At 37.3% G+C, this 26271-nt stretch overlaps 1 protein-coding gene across 5 annotated transcripts; it reads right to left on the reverse strand.

Moving 5' to 3' along the window:
- LMBRD2 (LMBR1 domain containing 2) lies at positions 1–26271 on the reverse strand. Of its 5 annotated transcripts, none has more exons than XM_017811343.1 (18): positions 26204–26271; positions 19311–19540; positions 18776–18855; positions 16543–16638; positions 15505–15672; positions 14490–14700; positions 14056–14130; positions 13627–13740; positions 12852–13035; positions 11806–11987; positions 10914–11047; positions 10597–10702; positions 9773–9870; positions 7859–7962; positions 5645–5691; positions 3854–3956; positions 2502–2631; positions 1–772 (listed from the first exon to the last, which is right to left on the reverse strand). In XM_017811343.1, the coding sequence occupies exons 2-18, from the start codon at positions 19482–19484 to the stop codon at positions 712–714; spliced, it is 2067 nt and encodes a 688-aa protein (XP_017666832.1). In that variant the 5' UTR covers positions 19485–19540; positions 26204–26271; the 3' UTR covers positions 1–711. The 5 variants fall into 5 exon arrangements, 4 of the variants coding, with proteins under 4 accessions (XP_017666832.1, XP_017666830.1, XP_017666831.1 ...); XM_017811341.1 differs by lacking the exon at positions 26204–26271 and adding an exon at positions 26118–26187; XM_017811342.1 differs by lacking the exon at positions 26204–26271 and having other exon boundaries at positions 19311–19853.

Raw genomic sequence — 26271 nt, forward strand, 5'->3', positions numbered from 1 at the left:
AAAAATTTCCAATTGTGTCCAGCTGGAATCTCCTCAGGATTATCTTGTACCCATGACCCCTCATCTTTTCTATTTGACTCCTTGTAAAAAGAGAGTCTCCATCTTCTTTGTAGCCACTCTTTAAATACTGGAACATGTATTTTTACGGTTTTATGAGGAACAGCCTGCCACTCAATCTTTTTCCTTATATGAGTCTGATTCAACACCACTGAAGGCAAAAGCAGCCTTAATTTTATTCAGTAGATTTTGAACTAAAGTTCAAATAGAAAAATTATAGGAAGTGTTTATTATGGTACTTGATATAACTGCACTTTGGATGCATTAAGATGCTCTCACAGCATCAGTTAAAGAACAAAAAAAAAAACCCAACAAAAATCCTTCCAGAAAATCTCTTCCTAGAACTGAGAATGTTACAGTTCAAATTGTATATACAGTTCCAGGTATATAAAATTTATTAAATTAATAGCCTTCTCCTTTTCATCGTGACACAAAAGCCCACACTGATGCACAACAGTATCTACAATAGAAGAAGCATGTTCTTATCATAAGTGGTGAACTTATCATACACGTGCATTTCCAAAGTTGTTCCTTCACATTTTTTTTTAAACAGAAACAGTCTTTGATGGTTCAGTGATATATCACAAATACAGTATTTTCCAAGCAATGAGGAGAAGCTAGACTTCCACTGAATTTTCTTTAGCATTGAGGAGCTTAGACATCATCAAATATTTTGCTTCGAGACATTGACAGGTATCTTCCACCAGGCTGGTACCTGCAGAATCAATTTTAAATATGAAAAAATATCACACGAAATAAAAAAATAAAGACCCATGAAATCAAATAACTCTCACTACAATCTTACTCCTTAACTGTCAGTGAATTAAGGACCTGAAGTTCTTCTGAATTATTGTTTCCATGAGAATTTGATAGACAGTCATTAAATTAAACATCATGTGACCAAGAAAAACAGTGATACAAGAGAGAGAGTCTTAAAGAACTTTGTTTCCTGATCCAAAGGAAAAAAGTTAGATGTTTTGGTTGAACAGGACTTTCTTCTTAAAAAAACCCAACTAAACCAACAACTAAGCAAACAACAAAAACCCAAAACATAAAAAACCCCAACCAAACAATGGCATCCAAAAAGTAGTTTGTGTTCTTATAAACAGAAGTCTACTAAAACCATTTGTGGCTTTTTTTGATTGGATATGGTAGTTTTAGCTGAAAAATAATAAATTGTAAGTTTTTATATGGGAATTTTAAATTATTTATATTAAATGGTTCTACACCAGAATGACCTAGATTAAAAAAAGCACCCATGCAATATTTTATTTGTTTCTTAAGTATGAGCAGAGCTAAGCAGTTATATAAGACACTCTATCAGTGAGGAAATTTGCTGTTGTGGTCACACCCACAGAATCTAAAAATTCTCTATTACAGAGAGCTACATAGTGCAGTCTTGTACTTTCTGTTCAGGAAGTTCACAGTTTAATTTAGTCCAGTAGTTCCAAGATCTGATCCCCAGCTGTATTCTTGCAATGGGTCCTGTAATACCCAGTTTTCTTTCTTGCAGCCTTTTATAATGGATTTTATACAGGAGAATCAAGTGCTTTCTGAAGCCTTGCAGGAAATTACAGAAAACCTTATGTTGTACCTATGTCTGTTGAGGAATACACCTAGTGCAGGTAGCTCTGTGTGCAGCTGCAGGTTGTGTCCTGGATGGCAGGAAACGGGAGGAGCCCCAGGCAAGAGGCCATGACTCAACCCTTTGCACGGGGACCTGTGGCACCAGCCAGGTGACCGGACACTCGGAGACTCTGCAGGAGCCAAGGACTGAGCTGGAAGACCGCAGAGTATCGGGGGCACAGCCTGTGAGGGTATAAGAGCTCAGGGATTCCTCAGTTTGGGGCCCCTCCCCGGAGGTACAAACTCGAGCTATTCTGTCGCTGCACCACGATTAAATTACTTAAAGGAACCAGACATCTGGAACTCTGGTACAGGAAACTTGCGGCTGAGCTGGAAAGGGAAACTTAAAAACTTCTCTGACTGTGTGGGAGCGGGTTGTGCAGGGCATGAAACAGGGCACCCGTAGAGTCACTGGAGCCACAGGCTGTGAAGGGGCTTCAGTCCCAGCAGTGAAAGTCTGGGGTGGTGAGAGTGTGATTGCCAGAGTGCCTCCCGAATAGTCATGAGAAGTTTCCTTAACAAACTGGTCCTTCGTCAGTTTTATATGAAGTATTTTTCAGATTACACCACTATATAACAAAGTTATATTCAAATCTTACTCTGATATTTCTAAGAACCTGAAAAACCTTTAGATTTTAATAGGTTCTAAAACAATTCCTGTACCATGGGGCAGAAGGAAGAAAGGAGAAGAGTTAGGTGAAATGATAAATTTAGTTTACCAAACTATTATTATGAAAACATTTGACGCAGTTGTCATAGGTCAGAAGACACAAGACATTAGTATCTTTTAACTGTAAATAACACGGAAGATTCCTCACCTTCCCGAGTCTGATTCAAGAGGGTCATCGTTAACAGAGTCTGCATTAAAATCCAAAGGTTCTGCATCCTGGAGGAGTTCTATTCTATCTCTTTCAGTCCTGCCATTTGATCGGGTATACTTTGATAGTGCTGAATAAGTAAAAGGAAAGAAAGACACTCATTTGCTCTGTGAACAGCTTGGAGACATCAAATTTAAAAGACTATATTAATAAATATCTCATCCAAAGTGAAAGTGCCAAAATTTAGAGCAGATTCAATATTAAACCAAAGTTGCTCAAATTTATAGTATTTCAGTTTTGTACCTCCACACATGCAACTACAACTTTTCTCTTGCCCCTCAAATAGGATGAGATCTGCCTTGCAAAGACACAATGAAAATGAGAAACTACATGCAAACTTTACTTTTTAAATCAAACAATCATCCATTCATCTTCACAGCTTCAGGCTTTAAGTAAGCTAGCTGGAGAAGTTTTTTTATTAACTTTTCTTTGTTTTTAAAGAGACAATCTCATGAATTAATGAAATGTATTTGTTTTGCAGTTCACTCTGCAACCTTCACTAGGCAAGTACTTATGGCTGGTTTTGGTGTTGGAATGCTACATATTCATATTAAAATATAATTTTGGTTAGTCTACCACTAAAAATCTGCATTTCCAACTTTGTAAAGAGGAGAGGCAATCTACCAGCATTGTCTCAAAAGCATATTCAAAGCTTGCCTCCTCCTCCCCTTTTTCTTCAGTTTCATTTTACTTATTGTTAGCTTACAGGAGTACAAAAAAAGATCAAAAGTACAAAAAAAGATCACAAATGCACAAAACCCCCACTAATACTCTCACAAATAAACTTTTGTGACGCTTTAAACTTCCAAAAATAAGTATTTTGCTAACAGACATTATTAAACAAAAATGTACCCGTGGTATGTTATTGGTTTCACATAAGCTGGTCAACTGATTGCTCCGTTATTCCAGTGTGAGATAGCAATTTCCAAGTAGAAGAGATAAATTTTGTGATTTACAACATCCAACTTCACAACATAATTATTTTCTTTCCTGACAACTGCTACTCTAACTGCAATCATTATATATCCCATAAGACCAAGTTATTGGTCTTAGAGTAGAGCCAGAATCTCCAATCTCAACTAGTTGAAGTGTTGGAGATGGAAAGAAACACAGCACCCTTTTCAGTGTCTTAATGGCAAGATGGCACTGTGCCACAGAAGTGGATGTATCAGCACATCACCTAACACAAAAAGGAATATATTTGAAACTAGTCACACAGCCAGTGTTGTGCAGACAAGATAGTAAAAGAAAACAAACCAAAACCAACCTCCCCCCAAACCCACAAAGCTTACGTCTATTGGCATTGGTCTCTGTGAAGCTGGATTCTTTTTGGTCTGTGTGGACAGCTCTGTTTCTAGTGGAATCGTCTCTATTTCCATATCGCTCCTTCCATTCCTGGAAAAAGACAACAAAAGAAAACATAAGTTGTGAGGATAAAGCAACACAACAAAGCATATGTGGGATCAAGGAATACCCAAGGTTCATAATTTAGAGCTAAATTAATCACAACAGATTATCAAAGCAATATTTTCAAAATGTTCTTGTTCAGTATCTTGATACAGGAAGAATTTTTGCTTCATTTTAAACTCAAGATGTGTCTCTTCACTAAGCCAGTAACCATAACTGTTCTTCAGAAAAAAGATTTGCAGAAAACAAACTGCATCTCAAATCTGCACTCAAAGTCCACTCAACTCCTCTAAGTTATGGTGGGCACTGCTGCTTTTGTTGTTTACTACTTCCATCTAGTGGTAAAATGGAAACAGAACAGCACACAAAACCCCAAACATTTGGACAGGCCATGTTTATTAAGATTGTTGTTCTGTTGTTTCTATTCTGATACCCTTTACATTGTAAACATTTTAGTATGAAGTATAAAGAAATACTAAAGAAGAAAACATCTCGTGCTTTTTTTAAGAGACAACTTCATGTCTCAATAGAAATGTTTCTAATTGCTCTTTTATATGTTTCAGTCTCATATTTAGATCCCAGATTACAGTCTGGTAAGAACTGGTATACTCGAAAGTTACTGATATAAAAAAAAACCCTGGTATAACTCAAAAGTTATGTCATATGTTACAATTCTGAACTCCAGAAGGATAAACACTTAATCAAGATCCAGTACAACATGACACTCTCAAAAGCTCCAAAAAATGAATATGCTACATTATTTATATGCTACAGTATTTAATGCAAAACTCAAAATAACAGGTAACATCTGAAACTTGAGCTTGCTGTTTAACTAAAATTGTTGATGTCAGATCATTTTAGTGTATATTAAATATATCATGCACTCACTACTACTTTGTTTCACAACAAATTCAGGTTCTAAAATTATGAAATGGGGCAGAGGATCAGAAGAAAGGTCTGCGCAGTACTGACTGTCATCAAGGATCAAAGTATACCCAAGCTTGAAAAGCCAAGAGGTTTTAGTTCCAGTATTATTTTGCATGCATCCTTTCTATTTGTCTCTGTGACTTTCCATGCTAGATTCCAAATGTTATAAATCAATGAAAACCTAAAGCTTCACAAATCTTTCAGTTCGGTCTGCACACAAAATATGATTTGAAACAAACATTCTGGGTTTTTGTTCAGCAGTAACAGTATTATTTCTGTCTCCAATGTAATTACCTCCCCTGGAAAAAACCTGTGACAGTTACTTTCCAATAAGCACGTAAATCAACAAGGTAAGTTTGGGAGGAGCACACAGTCCCCATTTTAGTGAACATGATGACACTGCAACTGCAGTTCTTTCAAGCAGAGCAGTATCAGTGTAAGACATTGATAATAAGCCATTTCAGATTATTTGGCATCCTAGAATTCAGGAAGCTTTTTAATGCTTGTTACACCTATTGGCATACACCATAGCACACTGAGTAACAAGAGTATCTAAGTAGCGTCACTAAAATCATCCTCTTTAATTAACCCCCAACCAAGACTATTAAGCAAGATTCAACTGATCCCATCAATTATTTGGGACTACCTTTTTTGTGGAAGAGACTATGCTGAATTAAATAGTCATGGCAAATCCTATCAGATATTGCAGTGTAATATTATTATTATTATTAGCTAAAACAATCTCATACCCTTCTTCTGTTTTCACCTTCTTCCTGCCTCTGTCGTTTTCTTTTCTCTATAAATAAAAAAACATTATTTGTCTGAGCTCCATACAAGAAAAATCATTAGCAATATTTTTTTTTTTAAGAAACAGTGAAAATCCAAAGTTAACTAGCAGGTTCTTATTGAAATAGACAACTCATACAACTAAACAAAAACAAAACAAAAAGCTGCTTGTCTATCATTATAGCGTTTCCAATCAAAATGAATTTGTGATGATGGTGTCTTGGGTCACAGCACAATATTTGGATACCAGCTGGCAAAGCAAAAAAAAAAAACCTCTAGAAGTAGCTGGGAAAAGTATGACATTATAAAAAACTTGAGTGGTGTTGACTTAAGATCTTGCTGAAGCTCTGTGAGGCCCAAAGTATGACCCCAATACTTTGTGGTCATACCTGCTATGAAGTTGAAAGTAGAACATCACAGTATCGAAGCAATCATAACCTATTATTTAGAGGAATGAGAAACATTCATCTTTCTCAAAGAAAAAGAGAAATACTACTACTCTAAGTAAATCCAGGTTTCATTTTGCATAAACTATCAGAATAAAAGTATTCCATAATATAACATTGTATCTTGAAATTTTAATTTCTAAGTATCTACTCAAGAACCACAATGGCTTTTAACAATTTTCAAGAAACCCTTTCAATAAAAATTAACTTAAAATAAAAAGCTTTCTAAACCAGCAGATAATTACAGCTCTATAACAACATGCTTTCTCTGATAAAACACAGTTAGTTCACACAGCAAAAAACACTTAAGGAAATGACTGAACTCATGCAGCTCTATCAACACACACAAAGAAAGATTAAAATGAGTTTGTTGATGATAAACACAATTTAGATGTTAACCATCCTTTATGAAACAAGCATCTCCTTAGAGCAGTAACATACTGTAAAATATTTAGAAATACCTAAAATTCAGATACTGGATGAATAAAACTGGTGCTTCACTTTAGATATCAATGAAGTCCATAGCAACCACAGTCCTGTAGGTCTATTGCATTTTGTATTGTGGACTGCCTCAGTACAGTTTTCAAAATAATGTCAAAATAATGACAAGTTGTTGTTTTTTTGCAAGGTTTCAGACAAATTTAATCCAAGAACATATAACGTGATGAGGAAAAGGCCAAGGTAAACTTTAATGCCATTTTTGCCTCAGTCTTTAAGAGTAAGATCAGGTGTTGCCTGGGTACCAAGTCCCCTGTGGTGAAAGACAGGGATGGGGAGCAGAATAAAGCCCCCAGAATCCAAGGGAAATGGTCAGTGACTAGTGCTACTACTAAGCAGCTACACTGCTTAGACACACACAGGTCTATGGGGCCAGATGGGATCCATCCAAGGGCACTGAGGGAGCTGGTGGAAGTGGTCACCAAGCCACCTTCCTTTCAATTTTCACTTTGGTCACAACAACCCCCTGCAACACTACAGGACTGGGGCAGGGTGGCTGGAAAGAGAAGAGGCCCAGTGGAAAAGGACCTGAGGGTGCTGGTCGACAGCAGCTGAACATGGGCCAGAGTGTGCCCAAGTGGCCAAGAAGGCCAGTGGCATCCTGGCCTGTATCAGGAACTGAACGGCCAGCAGGACCAGGGAAGTGATTCCTCCCCTGTACTTGCCACTGCTGAGGCTGCACCTTGAGTGCTGTGTCCAGTTCTGGGCCCCTCAGTTTAGAAAGGATGTTGAGGTGGTGGAGCAGGTCCAGAGAAGGGCAATGGAGCTGGGGAAAGGTCTGGAGCAAGTGTCTAATGAGAAGACACTCAGGGAGCTGGGCGTGTTTAGCCTGGAGAAAAGGAGGCTCAGGGATCGTGACCTTATAGCTCTCTACAACTACCTGAAAGGAGAGTGTAGTGAGTTGGGGGTCAGTCGCTCCTTCCAAGTAACAAAAAACAAGACAAGAGGAAATGGCCTCAAGTTGTGCCAGGGGATGTTTAGTTTGGGTACTAGGAAAAAATTCTTCACTGAACGGGTTGTCAAGCATTGGAACAGATTGCTGCAGAAGCGGTGGAGTCACCATCCCCAGAGATACTTAAAAGACGTGTAGCACTTGGGGACATGGCTTAGTGGTGAACTTGGCAAGTGCTGGGTTCACAGTTGGACTCAATGATCTTCGAGGTCTTTTCCAACCTTGATGATTCAATGGTTCTATGATTTTGTAGGAAGACTATGATAGAGGACCTAATTTACCTCTTCTGATTAGCTCTTTTCCTTCATCAATCAAATCAGAAGTCATTTCACTATCCCCCATGAACTGCTGGAATCCCAAAAGATTCAAGCAACGAGTTCCTAAGCTGATAAAACAAGAAGGAGAAGTAATTAATTTCCTTTGTTAATTTACAATGAACAGTTTAGATATATTACAATGCAAGATGTAAAACGAATTATTCAGAAAATTATGGACAATACAAGTAAAAAAGCAACACAGAAGAAAAGACGGATTCTTACACTAGCTGAGAAACCAGAAAATTCAGAACAGTGACACATTACTAAATCCAACTGAAAATAATCCTATCCAAATAGAGAGATAAAAATGTATAATAGAGAGATAAAAATGTATATAGTCAGAGAGTAGTGCAAATGATTTCATATAAGTCAATTGCTTAGGTGTTCTCAGATATAAGAGAATTTATGATACGTCATTGACTCTTCTTTGCCAGAAGACAATTACTATAAAAATTCTGCTTACTGTGATTTCTGTATTTTTGAAACACTAATAACAAAGGAAAGTCTCCTTCACCTTAGGTTTCACTTAGGAGAAATGTGTGCCATACTCTTAAGCTGTAGGGATGCTGGCTGCCATTTTGGAGAGCCATTAGGCAGCAGTCAGATAATAAGCTTGCTCCACCTTTTTTAAGCTAGTCTTGGAACTAGATAGCAGGAAACCACTTTCACCTTTTCAGCTTCACACCAGAGAACACAACTGCTGTTTTCATTATTATTTTCCTTTCTCCAAAGTGGAATATCAATGTCATGCTCCAAATTGGCCTCATTGTATATTTATGCTGAAGTTTTTTTCTTATACTATCTGAACTTTAAGACTGCTGGATTAAACAGAGCTTACTTCAAGCTTTCCTTGATAGATTTTAATTAAATCTTTATTTAATTAAACCTTTTGCATGTATCTGAGTTAGCAGAGGTCACTAAAGCAACTTCCCTTCCTTTAATTTCTGTTCTTCCTTTTCACCGTGGCATTCAAGATCCAGCATCATCATGGACAAGAAGTCACACAAACACTTTTCTCGTCATTGGCTTTCTGGTTTGATTTTTTGTTTTGTTTTGATGTTCACTTTTCCTTCACCACCACTTCTGTCACTTAACCAAAAAGTAAGCACGAAAAGCCCAGGTCCTTGTTATCTTACTATCTATATGCATATCTGGATGCATACACAGTATTAATGGGAATTTGAGGCATTCACCTACATTGTATATGACTAAAAACATATACCTTGCTTCTGACTGAAAGGTAATGCAAAATTGAAGAAATTAACATAAAAGTACCTGAGCAAGGTCAGACCGAAAGTATCCTGTCCCTTCTGTGGTCAAACCAGACATTTTGAAATATAAGGATAAAGCTAGCATGTAACAGTGTATTCTACAATTACCCTTCCACCCTCCAACAAACTGCGGCTTAAGGAAACAAGATCAAATTATTTAAACCAGTATGCTTTCAAACCAAAGTCTGGTAATACATCAGGAATTTTTTACGAGTCTCTTAGGAAGTTCAACACCTAAAATTTCTGCTAATGCTTCTTCGTTCATTAGAAAACCTTGCTGAAAACACAGCTTCCTCATGGTAATTTTAATCTCAAGCAGAATCTAGATGCCCCCAGGCTCCAAAGTTCTAAAAGATCACCCCTCAAAATCTAGGAATGAAGTTTAATGGGGGAAAAACCCTCAAAACTCAGCTATGGTTTAATACAATCTATATTCTTAAAATGTACACACTTCACCTATATAAATAGCAATTTAATGATTTAGGTTTTGCATTTTTATTAATATGACACAAGTCAATTGCTGAAAAAGGAGTATTGAATGTCTTCCTGACTGATGAAACTAATCTTACTAAAGAAATGTGGAGAATCTGTATTGCAAATCACTTACCTAAAGTATGTGGCAATACAGAGAATGACAACAAGCATTGGGTAGTATATATAGAATCCATCTGCAATGAAGGATAGCACTCTCATGGATCCCATTATCTAGGGAAAAAAATGCAAAAGAACAAGCTTTAATTAGCTACATTCTATGTATGCCCATAAAGATTGTGCCACCTCACACAAACACACAATCCTTTACAGTTACTGAAACAAAGGCATGTATTATCATCACAGATATGATTCAGACAGTTGATCCAGAGTCAGCAGATATAAAGGCCACCTCCAACAGCGTATCCATTCTGAGGTTTCTAGGGTGCTAGATTTTGTAAGTCTCACCTAGTTCAGAACAAGTGCAAATCTGATGGATTTTTTCATTTGCTGTGAAAGGAGTCTTAACACAACACTAAGAATCTAGTAAGTAGGAACAAGATGTAAGATGTGAGATGTTGCAACAGAAACCAGTTGTCCAATAAAAACAAACTCAATGGTTTTCAGTAGCAAGTTAGGTTTGCTCCCAATCTATAGAGAAGTCCTATATGCTAAATCCAATGGAAGCTAAAGCTACTTAGGAAGTGAAGAACAGTCTGAACTTTAAAGTATAATATTTTACTTTCTTATGATAAAGAGACAAAACCTGAAAAAATTACCTATTTATGACTCCTGGAAATCATTACCAAACTCCTGGTCCACAACCAAGTATTTTTACGCTGTTTAATACTAGTAAAAAGATACTTGAGTATCTGAACCTTACTATAAGAAGTATTTAAAAATAATTTGCCTATTCTCAAAACCATATTGAACGCTCTAAACCACATTTCCTGTACTTACAGATGTATAAGCAGTTGGCTGAGTGTTTTTGTGAGAGATTGTTGCATCCATATGGGTCAAGCCCAAAAAGTTCAAGCACAATGGTGGAGTAAGACGGCAAAACAACCTGCAGAAATGCAAGAGGCAACAGCATTTGAAAGAATTTCTTACATTAACTGCAAAATCATAACTGAATCTATCACTGGATAATGATATACTCGTTAGGATTTATACCCATATAATTATAAATTAAAGAACATAAAGTTTCATGGACCTTTTCAATTGTGTATTTGATCGGAAATCTGCAAAATATATAAAAAAAAGTGGCACATACTCACATGCCACTGAAAAGGAGACTGTATGCATCTGTCTGATGATGTGAAGCTAAGTAATAATAGTTAAATACACGGATCCTGAAGACAGTAGAGTAAACACAGATACTTAGGAAAAAGATGGTAAGAAAACAGGCCATCTAGGGGAAAAAAAAAAGTTGTTGTTTGAATATAGAACTCTACTGAAGGTTTTAATGCGTTCAGCACACAGTCTGTGCACGCAACACGCTATCTCCAGTCTCAATTTTTAATTTTGAGATGAGACAATACCACCAGGTCAGAGAAGAGTATCAGGAGTTTTTCTGACTAACTTAAATGGAGAATTGTAACATTCTCCCTATAAGCTAACACAGATGACCCTAGGAACATTTATTCTGCTTCTTGTTATGTAAATAAAATTTCTGTAATTGCCTCAGTAGTTACTATGATTGATTTGACATTTCTTCTCATAAAAAATGGGATAAAACCAAGTGTTTTCAAATCAACCTTATGTAAGTATACTGGAATTTTTTAGCTCAGTTCCTTTACTGATAAGTTTGTGCACACATATGGTAGCCACATCTGTGACTGGATTCCTGGTCATCAGCAAATTCCTGTTTAGGAAAGAGAGATCACACACAGCTGATTAGACACAAAGTCTAATTAGCACCTAAGCTCCAAGCTAATGATTCAGAAATTACACATGATATTCAGCCTAGCTGGGTCATACCTTGACCTGGTATTGGAGAGCTTTAAGAAGAGGCAAAAGGCAGACTTCCTCCATAGAAACAAAGTTTGGTACAATATATGTAGAGAACTTCTGAAAGTTGACAGATTACTGCTAAATCTCTCTGACAGACTTTGTTACCATAACCATCCATCTGAAAATATTTTTGTCAAGTGATTGTCTCCAACTTACCTCTATGTATATATAATTATACGTCTTTTCTGCCAGCTGTATGAAAACTGCAAATAGCGATAGAACTGGTTTTGTGCTGAAAAATGTGCACTCTGACCACACAACAATTACAGAGAATGTAGCCAGCACAACTGCAAGCACCCTGTAAAACCATGGTCGCAGAAGACATTCCCAGTACCACTCTGGAAAAAACAAACACACACACATATCTGGAATGGGTTAATGAAAATTACAAACCCAGAAATGGAACTCCCTCACAAGAGGTGTTTTGAACTTCTTGCATGCCCACCCTTAAAATCAAGCTGGAATCTATGGGGTCACACATTTAATTTCAGGGCTTTTCCAGTCCAGAGATCTGCTTCAGCGCTAAGGAATCCTATGCCCAGCTGAGGAAAACAGGGTAAGATTTGGGGAGGCAAATTTTGCAAACAGATTGAGGGGTGTGGGGTATGTAGAACAACTCTCCAGTTTTGGCCCAGATACTATCAGTGATTCACGTCTTGTTTGTTTATCTGTTACTCTCTCAGAAACAGAGTTTAGGCTATAAAATTTTATTGTCCTGCCCTGGAAATAACTCACTGCTAGTGCAACAAATTATATGTTAAAACATGATTAGGAGAAGATACTTTCTGAAAAGATGCACAAGCAGCCAAATGTGCTAATATTTGGTCCATGACAAATGAAAAGTCTTTTCCTCTGCTTTAACTGGAAAAGCAGTGCCACCTCAATAGATCAACAGATCCCACAAAATGTAGAAGGTAGCCACCATCCAATTGTTTAGAGTTGCTGTTTTCTTTCTTCTTCTAAGGCTTTACAGTTTGCTATTGCTTTATTACAACATGTAACTGCTACTAAATGTGTAAATAAAATTTAAGCTTATGGTCAAGAGCATAAATTAGTAGCTATTCCATTACATAAATGCATTAAGATTGTACACTTATGTCCCTCTACTGCAGCTGAACTTTTAACATAAAACAACTGGCTCTTCTTACAAAACAGTATTAGTTATGCCTTGACAGACTCAAAATCTGCAAGCCAGCACTTACCAACAGTTGGTGTGTAGAAATACTGAATAATTTTATTCTCTGGTTCCTGGGAATGAAAGGTATGAACAAACTGTCGTGTAGCACTTGTTTCATTTTTTGCCACATCTTCTAGGTAAAATGCTTGCTCTAAAAGAATTTGCCACTGGACCTGTGTACGACGGTGTCTCTGTACTGAATAGATCACCTACAATAAATTGCAGGAAATTAGGGTTACAACGTACTTGTTTCAAGAAATGAGAAAAGAGCCTTGCAAAATCCCTCAAAAATGTGTACACTGCAGAATTACAAAGACTAACTTGGTATATTCACAAAAGTGGGCAGTTAATTCTCTAAATACATAAATCACAGAAGAACTACATACTGGAGTCCTGAGTTCTGCAGTACTTTTATCACAATCCATCTATGGCAGAAACAGTCTACTTTTTCCAACATGTGACTTTATTTTTGCATTTTAGTATGTATCAAGTTTTTACTATAATTTCTTTTTCAGAATGTACTGTCAATCACTTGCAAAGTCATTACAAGGCTTACTCACAGACAGCTAAAACACTATCAAGATAAAACACAAAAAGCACACTTTTTAAATCATCCAGAACTTTGATCACTTGGGATATTAAAATTTTGTGTTTTCTTTCACCAAGTTTCTGTTAAGTAGCATTCCCAAAACCCACTACACTTAGCAATTCAGGTAAAGTGTGTTGAAAATCTTTGTCTGGCTATCGTTTACTCTCATTACATCAGGGTAAGTGAAGTATTCTCTCATTTATTAATATACCTGCTTGTGAAGTTTGACCAGACTTTTCTCACTTGGATAACTGTTCTGTCTTTCATCAAAATCTTCATAATCATCCATGTTCCTACCCATTCTTTCCTGGTACTCAGTAGGACACTGGAAGGAAAAGGGAAAATGAGCTGGAAGATGAGTAGCAAGTGCTCTTTGTTAATTATTAGTAAATGTTTGGGGCATTTTTTCATGCAACTGAAAAGCTCACTCTAAGCATACACTTTTCTCTTTCTAAAATACTATGTGCATCAAAATACAACTAATAATTACGTACGCCACAAGAAAGGATTTCACAAAGAAACTCAGAAGATGCCAAATAGAGATTTCATATTAAGAGAGAAAGAAAATAACGTACAAGTACATGCAGGAAGCATGAGCTCCTAATTGAACAATTACAGCTGAAGATGAGCAATTTGTTACCTTTTTCAGTATTGTATCAACACATTTTCTCAAGGGGTGGTTATATTTGATACTCTCACTTACTTTACGAACTTCCTATTGAGGAAAAAAAATACAGAGTAGTGTAATTGTATTAAATTAAAAATTTAAATAAAATAAATTTTTAAATGGTCAAATAAGAGTTGCAGCCCTCCCAATGGAAAAGACAGCCATCAAAGTTTAAAAAAAAAATACAGCTCTGTAAAAGCCATAGCTTTACTAGATCTAATAAAAGATAAGGAAGTATTTATGAACAACACATATGTGTTTTTTTTTAAAAAACCAAAATGCTAGTGTGCAAACGTTACAAATGTATGGAGGATTGTTTTCTATTGCCACAAGTGTCCAACACCAGGAAATTCAGAGCGTATTAAGAGCAGCCTTCACTTATTTCACAGTGAAAGCTAGTTACTTACCTCCATAATGTCCTCTAAATTCTCCTCTGCGTCTGCTTTTTCAGTCGTCAGTTTGGCAGCTTTGAAATAAGTCTTCATGAGCAGATAACCCCTCTTAGCCCCATTCCAGTGAGAACGGGGGATTTCCACCAAACCATAACCCAAAAGCAACACAAGAAGAAAGAGACCCCATGTGTTTGCAGCAGCTATCCCAATAGTCTGAAGTTGGTTCCTAAGGAAAAAAAACAACAACAAAACAATTTAAACCAAACAACAACAAAAAAAACCCCAAACCAAACCAACCAATATAGCTTTCAAGTTTACAGCCATAGACTTAGTATCACCTATAACTTTTGCCTAGAGCCTGTCTGCTGTTTAGTCATATTTAAAGTTCCCATAATTTTTCTGTATCTCACATGTTTCTGACTCCCCTCAGGAAGGAAATAAAAAATGCTTGTTCTCAAAGGAATACGTTAGTTTAGGAAACAACACAAACTTCACAAAATATTGAAAATGAGGTCAAAACACCACAATGACAGTCACTATGGGAAACAGCCTCAGGACCTGCAATTTGTATTCAGAATATTGCATTCAGAAATTTGTATTCCATCTAGTATAGAAGACCACTAGCAATGTTATAAATGCCAATTATTTTAACCTTCCTTACCAACTTTAAATAGTCCACAGCAGACAGAAGTGCTACACAGAAAATACTGACTTTTGAAACATGTTATTCTGAAAACACTGATTGTTTCTGCACTAACTGTGTGAATGCGTTTGTAAGGAGAAAAAAACCCTATTGCAAATGCAAGAGGATTCCTCTGCCGTACATATCAAAATCGGAAAACCAGAAGACAAATTTCTATAAACAGTCAAAAACGCACTTGTCATATAAAAATTTAACTTTCCAACTGCCTAGCAAAAAATCAAATCAACTAAAACTGGTTTTTTTAAAAAAGTTTAATTTCATCTGCAGAAGAGGTTATCAATGACAATTTTGTAAGAACTCATGCAAGAGCTTACAACATTATCTTACCATTGTAAATTGAAGTTTGGGTTTACAGCCACATATATTAAAAACGCCCCAAAAATCAGCAAGTAAGTGCCATAATATATTGCATTCTCAATCAACGCAGTTTTAATCTTTCCAGTAATGGAGAACCCTCCTGATCTTGCGTATGACTGCATGAAAGGTAGCAGAATCCTGGAAGAAAAGCAAACAAAACCAAACCACATCAGCCAAACAGACAAAAAAAAAAACCCCAAACCAAACCCCCCAACCAAACAGAAAACCACCACCACCAATAACAAAACAAAAAACCCAACTAAAACAATAAACCAACATCCCCCGCAAAAGTACTACAGTAGTGTGAGGATGCTGAGACAGGGGGGTTGAAGCTTAAGGCTCCCAAGCTTCTACGAAATTAGCTATTATATGTTTTCATACTAGAGGTACCTGTCTGATGGCAAATCTTAACCAAGATGCAGATAAAAGCAATACAGTCAGCTTTACTACAAAAAACCTGTGATAACTAAGAACTGACTACCAGCCCTGATATTCTTGACAGAACTACAAAAATAATTATTTAGTGACAAGTTGAACAGTAAGCACAAATTAATCTAACTCGAAAGCACAGACAATCTTTTTTCTGTAGCTGTACCTACAGCTTTATATAGTATATCCAATAAAACAAAATAATTTACAATATTACTTACAAATTACCTAGCTTATTCATGAAATTGTTTTGGTATCTGGTTGCCTTAAACCTTTTTTTTCAGACAACCTATCCATAAACACACCTATGTGTAAATTTCTCAGTTTCAACTACAAAAGTGAACCAAAAGTAAATGGCTACCACCTGAAATTTGCTTCTACGACAGCAAGAAAAAAAAGAGTATGCTCAATTTAGTACTGTAATTACGGAAATTGCAGTGCTAGCAAATAATATATGATTTAAGAGCTCTTTGCAATAGTGATACACATTCATAAAGAATATGCTATGACTGTTAAGATGTTACATTTAGAAATTATAACTGTATCATGGTCTTATTCATATTCTTTTGCCTTACTTACCAAGTTAGAAACTGAGACGTCCAATACACAACACGCCAAAAAATTGGCATAATTCCATTAGGAATATAACTCCAAGGTTTGAAACATTTTTGTTTGCTGTAACAATGTAACAAAGCAAATTGTTAATTGTAGAGCCAAGAGTATAAAAACATCTTCTATGAATTCCCTATCTAGAAAGGTCTCTGAAAATAGCAGAAAAATAATGCAATACTATTTGAATAAGGAGTTAATGATTAACTACCTCAAAAAGAAATAAACTGAATCACCAGCTAAAAATAAATATTGTTTTCCTAACTCCAAATAACCTATCTGGACAAGAAAGCTTTCTTAGAGAAAACAACAGAAGCTCAAAGATTGCAGAGGAATATTCAATCAAGCAATTTATAAGGTTATAATTTTTCTTTTTGGGCAGAAATTACTTCAGGTAAATCAAAAACATTTCTGAAGACAGAAGACCATTCAATTTAGTTAGCTCTGCAGGTTTTTAAAAAATATCTAAGGACCTCAGTGGTACAAAAAGTGTATTAGTTGTTTCTTCTGCTACCCAGCTGGGTTCAGTCAGTCTTACACAAATTTTGATTTGTTAAGCCAGGAGTTTTCTAACAGGTAGTATTTGCTTCAGAAGACCAGAAAGGCCACAGGAGCCTTTTTATTAACAAAAAAAAAGAAAAAAAGCTAAAGTATCCCTATGCACTACGACACTTTTCACACACTTGTCTGGGTAATTAAGGAATGATGAGTCAAGGAGCAATAAAGTCAATTAAGACAGAACTGCCTAATGATAAATAATTGGTGTTTTCCAGAGTCAAACTAGTTAAGCCTGAAAAATTGTAAAATTTTATGGGCACAGCCTAAATATTTTCAAAACTATCAAATTATGGTAGTATGACTAAAGGTTTCTCCACCTGTCCCCTGAAGACAGGCTGAGAGAGCTGGGGTTGTTCAGCCTGGAGAAGAGAAGGCTCCAGGGAGACCTTACAGCACCTTCCAGTAACTAAAGGGGGGTTATAAAAAGGAGGGAGAGGGACCTTTTATACGGGCAGAGAGTGACAGGACAAGAGGCAATGGTTTTAAACTGAGAGAGGTCAGGTTTAAATTAGATACTAGGAAGAAATTCCTTACTGTAAGAGTGGTGAGACACTGTCACAGGCTGCCCACAGAACCTGTGGATGCCCCATACCTGGAAGTGTTCAAGGATGCGCTGGATGGGGCTTTAAGCAACCTGGTCTAGTGGAAGGTGTTCACAGTGAGGAGGTTAGAACTGATCTTTAAGGTCCCTTCAAAAGCATTCTATGATTCTATGAAAAAGGTTTGTCTGAAGCTACAGGTAAATTGAAAGGTTACTGAATAGTTTTCAAGTTGGGTATTTGCTTAGCTATGTTTAATTAACATACACTGGGTGGTCGTAAATAAATATTGTAATATTGTGCCAGTGAGTCTATCATTTCACTGTTCTTCCATGGATATACAACATCCAGACAGCCTCCGCTCTGGGGTAACAAACCTGGAAATACTTCGCATGGACATATCAACTGACATCTTAAAGGCTCTGATCATCTCAGATAACTACACTGCACACATCTACAGCGTGGGGAAATAGCCAGTGGAGGCTGAAGAATTAGTGGCCACGGAAAGAGCGAGCCCACATTCATCTACATTCACCATGTTTTGGGGATTACTTTTTTCCTGCCAGAAGACAACAAAGCAGGTTATCATTACTTTGGTAGAATACAGTGAATTTCAGATAACTCCAATTACTATATATATATATATATGTAATTATAATAAGCAACTAGATATGCTGCTTACGTATCAGACAAGTCCGTTAATTTCATTCATAAGGTATAAAATTACATTTTTCAGGTTTAAAGTCTAAGACTGTGAAGGATAGATAAGTATTCACCAACGTGTCTCCTCATAAGCAAGACTGCTCAAAATGCTTAGTTCTATTGCTTTAACAAAAAGAAAAAAAAAAAATCTAGTGTGATAAAAAAACAATAGTTGGGTAATCAGTCAGAACTACTATATAATTACTCCCAACATATACAGATGCACTTTTCTGCACCTCTTTCCTCACCTTCCTGTATGCTTACAACCTTCAAATGTTGCATCACCCAGATAACACTTGTTTATTAGTCTTAAAAACCCAACACACTCCAATCAATTAAAAAAAGAAAATCATAAAATACTTATTTAAAAACAGTCTGAAGAAAAAAAAACAGGTAGCTCATACCTTGGAGCAAGAGTAACGTAAGAGCCATTACTTTCTGCAGGACTGGAGTTAACAGCAAGTTTGCATCGATTATAAATAGTCTAAAAGACAATTCATTTTGCATTAATGACCAAAAAGGTACAGCATTTTTGTGAAAATGACAAGTCCCATTTTTAAAGACATTCCATGTATTCCAGGTTTATATTTGGAAGCAATTATACTAATAAATACTCAAAACAACATGCAATCTGCATGTAAGTAAAAAGCTGAAAGTGCCTTTATGCTGCCTACACAGATAAGAAAATTTGTTATTAACAAATAACAAAATTTTAGTATGTTTGAAATAGATTTTTTTATCTGATGAGATCAACAAACAGTAAAAATAATTGTAACCACAGACACTGTCACGCATAAAGATAACAAATGTTTAATTTAATAAGATACTACACAGAAAATTTCTTTGTTGTTTAAGAGATTGTCTTTTGGAAATAGTAATTTAGAAAAAATACCATACACATTTTATGCAACTAGGCAGAAATTCTTTCACGTTTCTTACCGTACTGACATCCAGAGGCAGTATAAATACAATAAGGAAGCAGAGATACCACGCCAACAATGTTGCTATGATCACAAGCCTATGCTGTTTCTTGAAGTCCCCATACCGATGAAGTAGGAATAAGGCCAGAAAAAAGACAAACACTATCTCAAGGCCCAGCGCTGCACCACTCATTGTTGAACGACTGGTCCAGCCACACAGCGCAGCTCACTGGAGAAAGGAGATCAGAACTGTAAGACAAAAAGACATGGAACTACATTAAAATCTCTGGAATAAACTTAGGCAGAAAAGAGTTGCTCGGTGGATATTTTAAAACATATCAGCAGAATTTTTGTATTTCACATGAATGGAACTCTGGTCAGATGTAGGTCAAGATTTTCAGCAAGGTGCTCTGAAGTCCTCCACAGAAACCAAAATATCATGTCATTCCAATGTTGTCATTTCTAGCAATGTATCAGGAGAACTCCTGTTCATCATCTTGATATATAACAGATCCAGAAGTCAAATCTCTGTCCTTGAACAGACTACTAGCCTGTCTTTAAGTCCAGTATAAATTTCAAGAGGAAAACTTATTCTGCTCTTTTTCTCCCCTTTGGAAGTAATCAACAACTTTTTTAATGAACCATACCTCAACTACACATTTATATTCTTTACGTCAGAGTTAACAGAGCATAAAAATGCACCAAATTATGTGTTAGCTTACTTGTGATGTACCTCTTTTAGGTTTGAAATGTCAAGACTTCAGTTCACCTTCCTAGACCTCTTTTGTTCATCTTCACTAAAACAAAGGTGTCAACTCATTTGGTATTAGTCCTGCCACAATACATTTTTGCTTTGCTCATCTTTCTTTGTTTAGCTCCCCTGTTACAGTCTGGACTGCTAAGAGTGCCTAAAAACTTCATACATTTCCATACAGACATGCTATTATCAAAGGGACAGTGAGCTGCACAAATCCATTACAGAACATTTCACTGACTTGTTACCTCATTAGTCAAACTGCTTCAGACCTTTTTAATAAGCATCATTTTACCACAGCCATCTCAAACATTATTAAAAAAAAAAAAAAAGTTTATTACTGTGGCCAGTCTTTCTTCTCCATCAATATTACCATTTCAACTGGTTTGATTTAAGGGAAATAGTTTTTGAAATGGCTTCCCCACTGTTAGACTTTCAGTACTTTCACTTTTCTGGATATTTAAAAGAAATGCCACTGCTAAAATTTCCCTTGATTTACTTTTAAATACCTTCATAATTTGGTAAAGTGAACCATTTCTTTTACTAATTTCTCAGTATACTGCTCAAGCAGATTTGTTATGCATGAGGGCACTAAGCAGTGAAAACTGTCCTATTTAAACTAAAAAAATTCCAAACTTTGTGATGCCATTACTTCCTTGAGGACACACAGGACAATTACTCTGTGATTTTGTTTTCCCCCAAAATATTGTTTCTTCACATTTTCTACTTTCACATTTGAATTTTAAACAGTAAGAGCAGTCTGTTTCCTCCATATCAGCACACAGAGGATCTCATATTCTGAAAATAACTTGAGTAATCCTGTTTTTCGTCAAAGATACACACACTTTTTATTTTCTGCCTTTCATCAAACATGTTTATCAAATTACTGACATTTCTCTCAGGCCAAAGCATCCCCTTACTACCTCTCTGTACTACATTTTGGCTAGATATTTTGTAAATCATGAACCCAAGATATCTAATCTATTTCTCAATCACTTATTCTAAGCAAGTCCTTATCTATTCTATGGTACCATTCTTGTTTCCTCAGAAAACAGTCTTCTGTATTTATAGTATTGCAGCAAATTCTACAAAAATAAAAATACAAAGCAATTATCTATCTTAAGGCAGTGCTATCTGACGTGTAGCTTTGGGTGCCCATTATAGCCACACCTTTGCTACGTAAACAAAAGAAATTATATGGCATACACTTTATTAGTCATGAAGTTTTACTACAGTCACACCTAAAAAGCTGCTGTCAAAACAGAGGGTGAAAAGTTTTTGTGCAAGATGCTGCACTCGGCTACTACCACAAGGGAACTTCCAGAAGTACTATAAAAATGCACTGGATAAGCTAAAACAAAGAGGGAATTGAGTCCTACCACAACTTAACTCGCTTTCAAAGACAGAAGTGGATTTACAGTTATCAGTAAACTACATCTTTATGTTTGTCTTTGTGATTTTGATCTAAAAACACAAAATGAAAGGCCTATTTTTTACAAGAGTGCGGTTAGTAACAGCTATTTTGAATTAATGTAAATACAAACAGATGAAATTTTTAGGTAGAAACAACTTAAAACTAGCTCTCCACACAAATAGATTAAATGGAAAAAAGTCCACAAAATGAGAAAAGTAATGCTTGAGAGGAGCTCTTCCTGTGAACTAAATCCAGCCTAACAGAGCAGACACATTCAGGACCTGTGCTACTAGAATCAGACCTTAAAATACAGTATTGTAGGCTATAAAGCCTTCCTGTGGAAAGCAGCATTTGCCTCTGAACCTGGTTGTTAGCTAAAGAAAGGTAAGCTCCTTACCCATCATTCTGTTTCTTCACTTTATTTAGACAGCCTTCTCACTATTAGCACACAGCTCCCTAGTAACCCCCTAGCTGAAATTCCTGAATCTCTAAAAAATGTTCTCCTGAGACAAATAACTACTTTCAGAAGAGTTCTCTTGTATTGCACAACCTTAAATGACTTAGAAGATGCTCCTATTAAAGTAATGACAAAGTAACACAATCCCTCACTATGAATGAAGGAGTATTTATCGGCACACTCTATTTCCAAAGAACCAGGGAACTACATATTAATACAAATAAGACCAAAGGCTGAAACTCTGGTACTGGAAGTGCACCTTAACCAAAAAAGACAAGGACATGCTCTTGTGTTCATGGATTTCTTGCTTCATTTCAGACACAGACCAAATCAGTAAACTTTTTAATTTTACTCAGCTAATAACTCTTTGCAAGCATTGGGAAGGGCTCAGTTCAGACTTAATTCCCGTGGAGACTCCCTACTATCAACAGTATTAAATTACTCTGCCAACCTCAAGACTAACCACACTCATGACCATCTACATTACAAATGAACTAACTACTCTGCCTGGTACAGAAATACTCAAGTTACTGAATGAAACCGCAGAGAATGAAAAAACCCACACTTTCTTACAGCTTTTACATAGCACCAAATTTATCAAAGACACTCCAATGTTATATTCTTAAAGAAGGGCTAAAAAGAGAAGAGCATATCTGTGACGAAAGGATGTTTGTCCCACAAAAGTGGATTCCAATACCCCTTTAGTCAGAAATTCCAGACCAGATTGTACCTCAGTTGTTTGGGTTTTTTCAAACTTCGCAGGAAAACATTTTACCAGCAGACTGTTCCTTTTGTAGATTAATGTAATTGGTGCTTCAATCCTTCCCAGTCAGCCTACTATCACACTTTCTGCAAATTTCTCACTGCTGCCCTTGACACTCTCCCCAGCTTACCCACTTCCTTCTACAAGGATCAGGAACTGCCTCCCCCCAGCCAGTCTCCCAGCTAATGCCTGAGAAGGCCTGAACTGAGGGCAAATATTGCTTCACATGTCTTACTGAGAAGCATAAGAACTAAAACCTGAGTGATATTCCCTTCACAGATTCAGCTTATTATTCTTTTCCTCCAAGAAACTGTTCACTATCATGTATTTCTGTAGCTGATTGCTCCTGCTTAAGCACAAACACAAAACTCCGCTCATTTGCACCCATTCCCTTCTCAAGTTTCTGAATCTTTAAGGCATTTTGATTTCCATTACCACACTCAAAAAGACTTGAAAATTTCTCCTAGTTTTGTGCCACCTTAAGTTTTAATCATCACACTATTTCATTAGGAAAACTGCGAAAACCATGAAGAGCAGTTGACAAGGGACTGGCCTTCTTAGTCACAACAGTAGCTCTTCCCAGCTTTCCTTCCCAAGCAAAAACATCCTAAGGAACAGAATCAAAAGTCCTATTAAGCCAAATGTTGGCTTAATCAACTGATCCTCTCACTGACAGTAGGTCTATCAGTCATTGCTGAAATAAATTAGATAATTTCAATAATTGACAAACTGATGCTGACTTTCACTCAGCTATTACATTCTAGATGCTTACAAATAGCTTTTGTGACAGATTTTTTTTCAGGAATTCAAAAAGCAGCAGAGGAGTCTGCCAATCTATAGCTCTCTCTGTCCTTCAAATATTAGTAATAAGGACAGCCACCATGCTTCTGGTTTGCTTATCTTTGGTACTTCAGCAATTTCTAGACTACTACAGACTTTTTTTCTTGAAGTATTGTCAAGCAGAGCTCAAATAGATCTGGAAAAGTTACATTTCTAGACATCCTGGATATTTCAGTTGAAACACCTGAAAAAAACAAGCAGCCTTACTCTGTTTTTTAAACACCATAACTGCATCTGAAAAAAATCTGTTCCCATGAAAGTTGCCAAACTATGAAAGAGATATCAGAGACAGCAATAAACAAAACTGAGAGCCTCAGCACACAGAAACAAGCATCTGTGCAACAGCATCTGTCACCTCAAGCTGAATTCACAACTTAGCCGCAAGTATAAAGTGAAAGCTGCCATCTCCAGCAATATATCAATGACCAGCTCAGAGATGACCTTTTGCCTTTCTGTCAGGGAATAATCTACTAGATCTTATTGAATTTCTACCAGCACATTTCACTTGGCAAAAGAAAAGCAGGATGCCCAACACCTGTGTTTGGAAGCCTGCCCTACTCTGCAAAATGATGCTGTTAAGAACTGTAAAGAAAGACTTCACTTTACAGACATGATTAAACCTTTGGGACTGATAGAACTGCCCCACACTAAGAGCCCCTGACACTTCCATCTTTAAACAACAAAGTGGGCTAATTTCAGGACTTCACATTTCAGGACTCAAAATAAAAATAATCTCTTCAGCCATTTTCATATCCAAGTCTACTTAGAGTGCTATGGGGATTTCTTTTTTGTTTGGTTTCAGGTTTGGGGGAGGTTGGGTTTGTAGTTTTTTGAGGGTTTTTTGTTTATTTCATTGTTACACATTGGCCCTTGCAGCTTGGGGAAATAGTAAGTATTTATTTATAAGCAGACAACAGTCAAAGAGCTGCTTTATCTCAGCACAGTGAGAAAACTGTCTAAAGAAAGAAAACTGCCGAAGAAAACTGACCAAAGAACTCGTCTGCTTGCATTATTTCAGAGAAACAACCTCTAAGATTAATCAAGAATGCAATTTGCATGGTTTTGTTCTTCCAAGAAACTCTAGTCAGTCTGTGTACTGACCGGTATTTTATTAGTACCTGTCAGTTTAACTAGCTTGTAATGAAGCAAAAATTTAAACTGACTAAACAGTTAATTGACAGTGTATCAACATTTAGGGAAAAAAGTTTTCTATCCTCTGACAAGAAAAAAAATAATAAAATGCTGTGCTGATACCACTCAAAATAGTGCTAATCTCTGGTATGGTGGGAGACCAGATTCTCCACAGAAGCACTAAATAAAAGACAAATTCTTGACCAAAGAACATTAAGATTTTTGTGTTCAAATGCAAGCAGGGATCATCAGCATAAAACCATGGGAAGCTTATTTACTTTACATAGCACTGCCCTGCCCTCTACTAAAGGATCACTAAGGTTGGAAAAGACCTCCAAGATCATCTAGTCCAACCTTTAATATATTAAGTACCACAGAGACTGATGCTTTTAAAGGGTTTAGGGAAGTACTCTGCAAATAACACACTGAAGAAAATAACTTGCTTATCAGAGGAACTAAAATAGAATCAGACACAAACGCTGTGCAGATGCAATCAGAATCTAAAAAAAGAATAGAAATCGCTACCTGGGCTACCACGCTAATGCACTCATACAAAGCAGGTGCCAGTAAGGCAGTCACATGACTACTGCTCCAACGCTGCAGTCAGGCAAACAGACAGTCTGGTAACTCCGAGGTTGTAAAAAATAATTGCATTTTATTCCTTTCAGCAAAACCATCTTTCGATTTCCCAGACATTAACGGAGAAAAGTGACGTGATTCACACAGAAAAAAGAGGCTGCAGGAAACGTGAAATAAATACAGCTGCCTTTTTTTTTTTTTTTTACTAAAACCCCACCTCTTTTTCATTTGGTTATCTGCTTTAATAACCTTTGAACAACTGTTCCGTGACTTCAGCTAAAACTGGAAACGGCTAAAAAAATAATTTTTTTAAGATTATATTAACGTCAATTTGAGACACATCATCCTCTGTATCCGACTTAATAGCTGTGTACTATTCGCCACGGGTTGTACCACCATCCCCAATTTTACCGGCACGTCTCTCCATCGTTACGCAGTAAACAAAAGACAGTATTTGCAAGCAGCCCTAAGAGCGGGCGTTTAGGATTAGTCTTCCATCCCCATCAATTTCAAAACAAGTAGTTTCGGAAGCGCTGCACTGCCGAAAGACAGGCTGGTATAAAGGCTGCGGGATTTAAACACGCGTGGTTGGGGACGGGACCAGCGAATATGGGCAGCTCCAGGTCTTCCCAGAGAACACCTTTCGAGGGGAGATGCGCGATCCCCGCGCTCCACGCCAGGCCATCCCTGCCAGGGCCGGGTGTGCACAGGCCTGTGCGGCACAGACCGGGCTCACACGCGGCACCGGCACGGACGTGTCCGGGGCTCCCGAGGGAGGGAAGCACTCGGGGCAAGAACGAACACCGACCCCCCCGCTGCTCCCAGCAGTGCCCCGCTCCCACCCTTCCCTCGCCACAGGGACGTGCCCTGGCTCTCCCCGCGCCCCACCTGGGGCCGTGGCTCGTCCCTCTGCCGTGACTCGGCACTGCGGCCCCGCTCCGCCCGGCCCCGCGTCCCGCCCGCCGCCACCTCACCGCGGCCGAGCCCGTGCTCAGCACCGCGCCCCCCGCGGGGCTCCGCTGCCCTCCATCGCGGCTGGCAC

The sequence above is a fragment of the Lepidothrix coronata genome, unplaced genomic scaffold, assembly GCF_001604755.1.
Source record: "Lepidothrix coronata isolate B3197 unplaced genomic scaffold, Lepidothrix_coronata-1.0 Scaffold31, whole genome shotgun sequence".
NCBI lineage: Eukaryota > Metazoa > Chordata > Aves > Passeriformes > Pipridae > Lepidothrix > Lepidothrix coronata.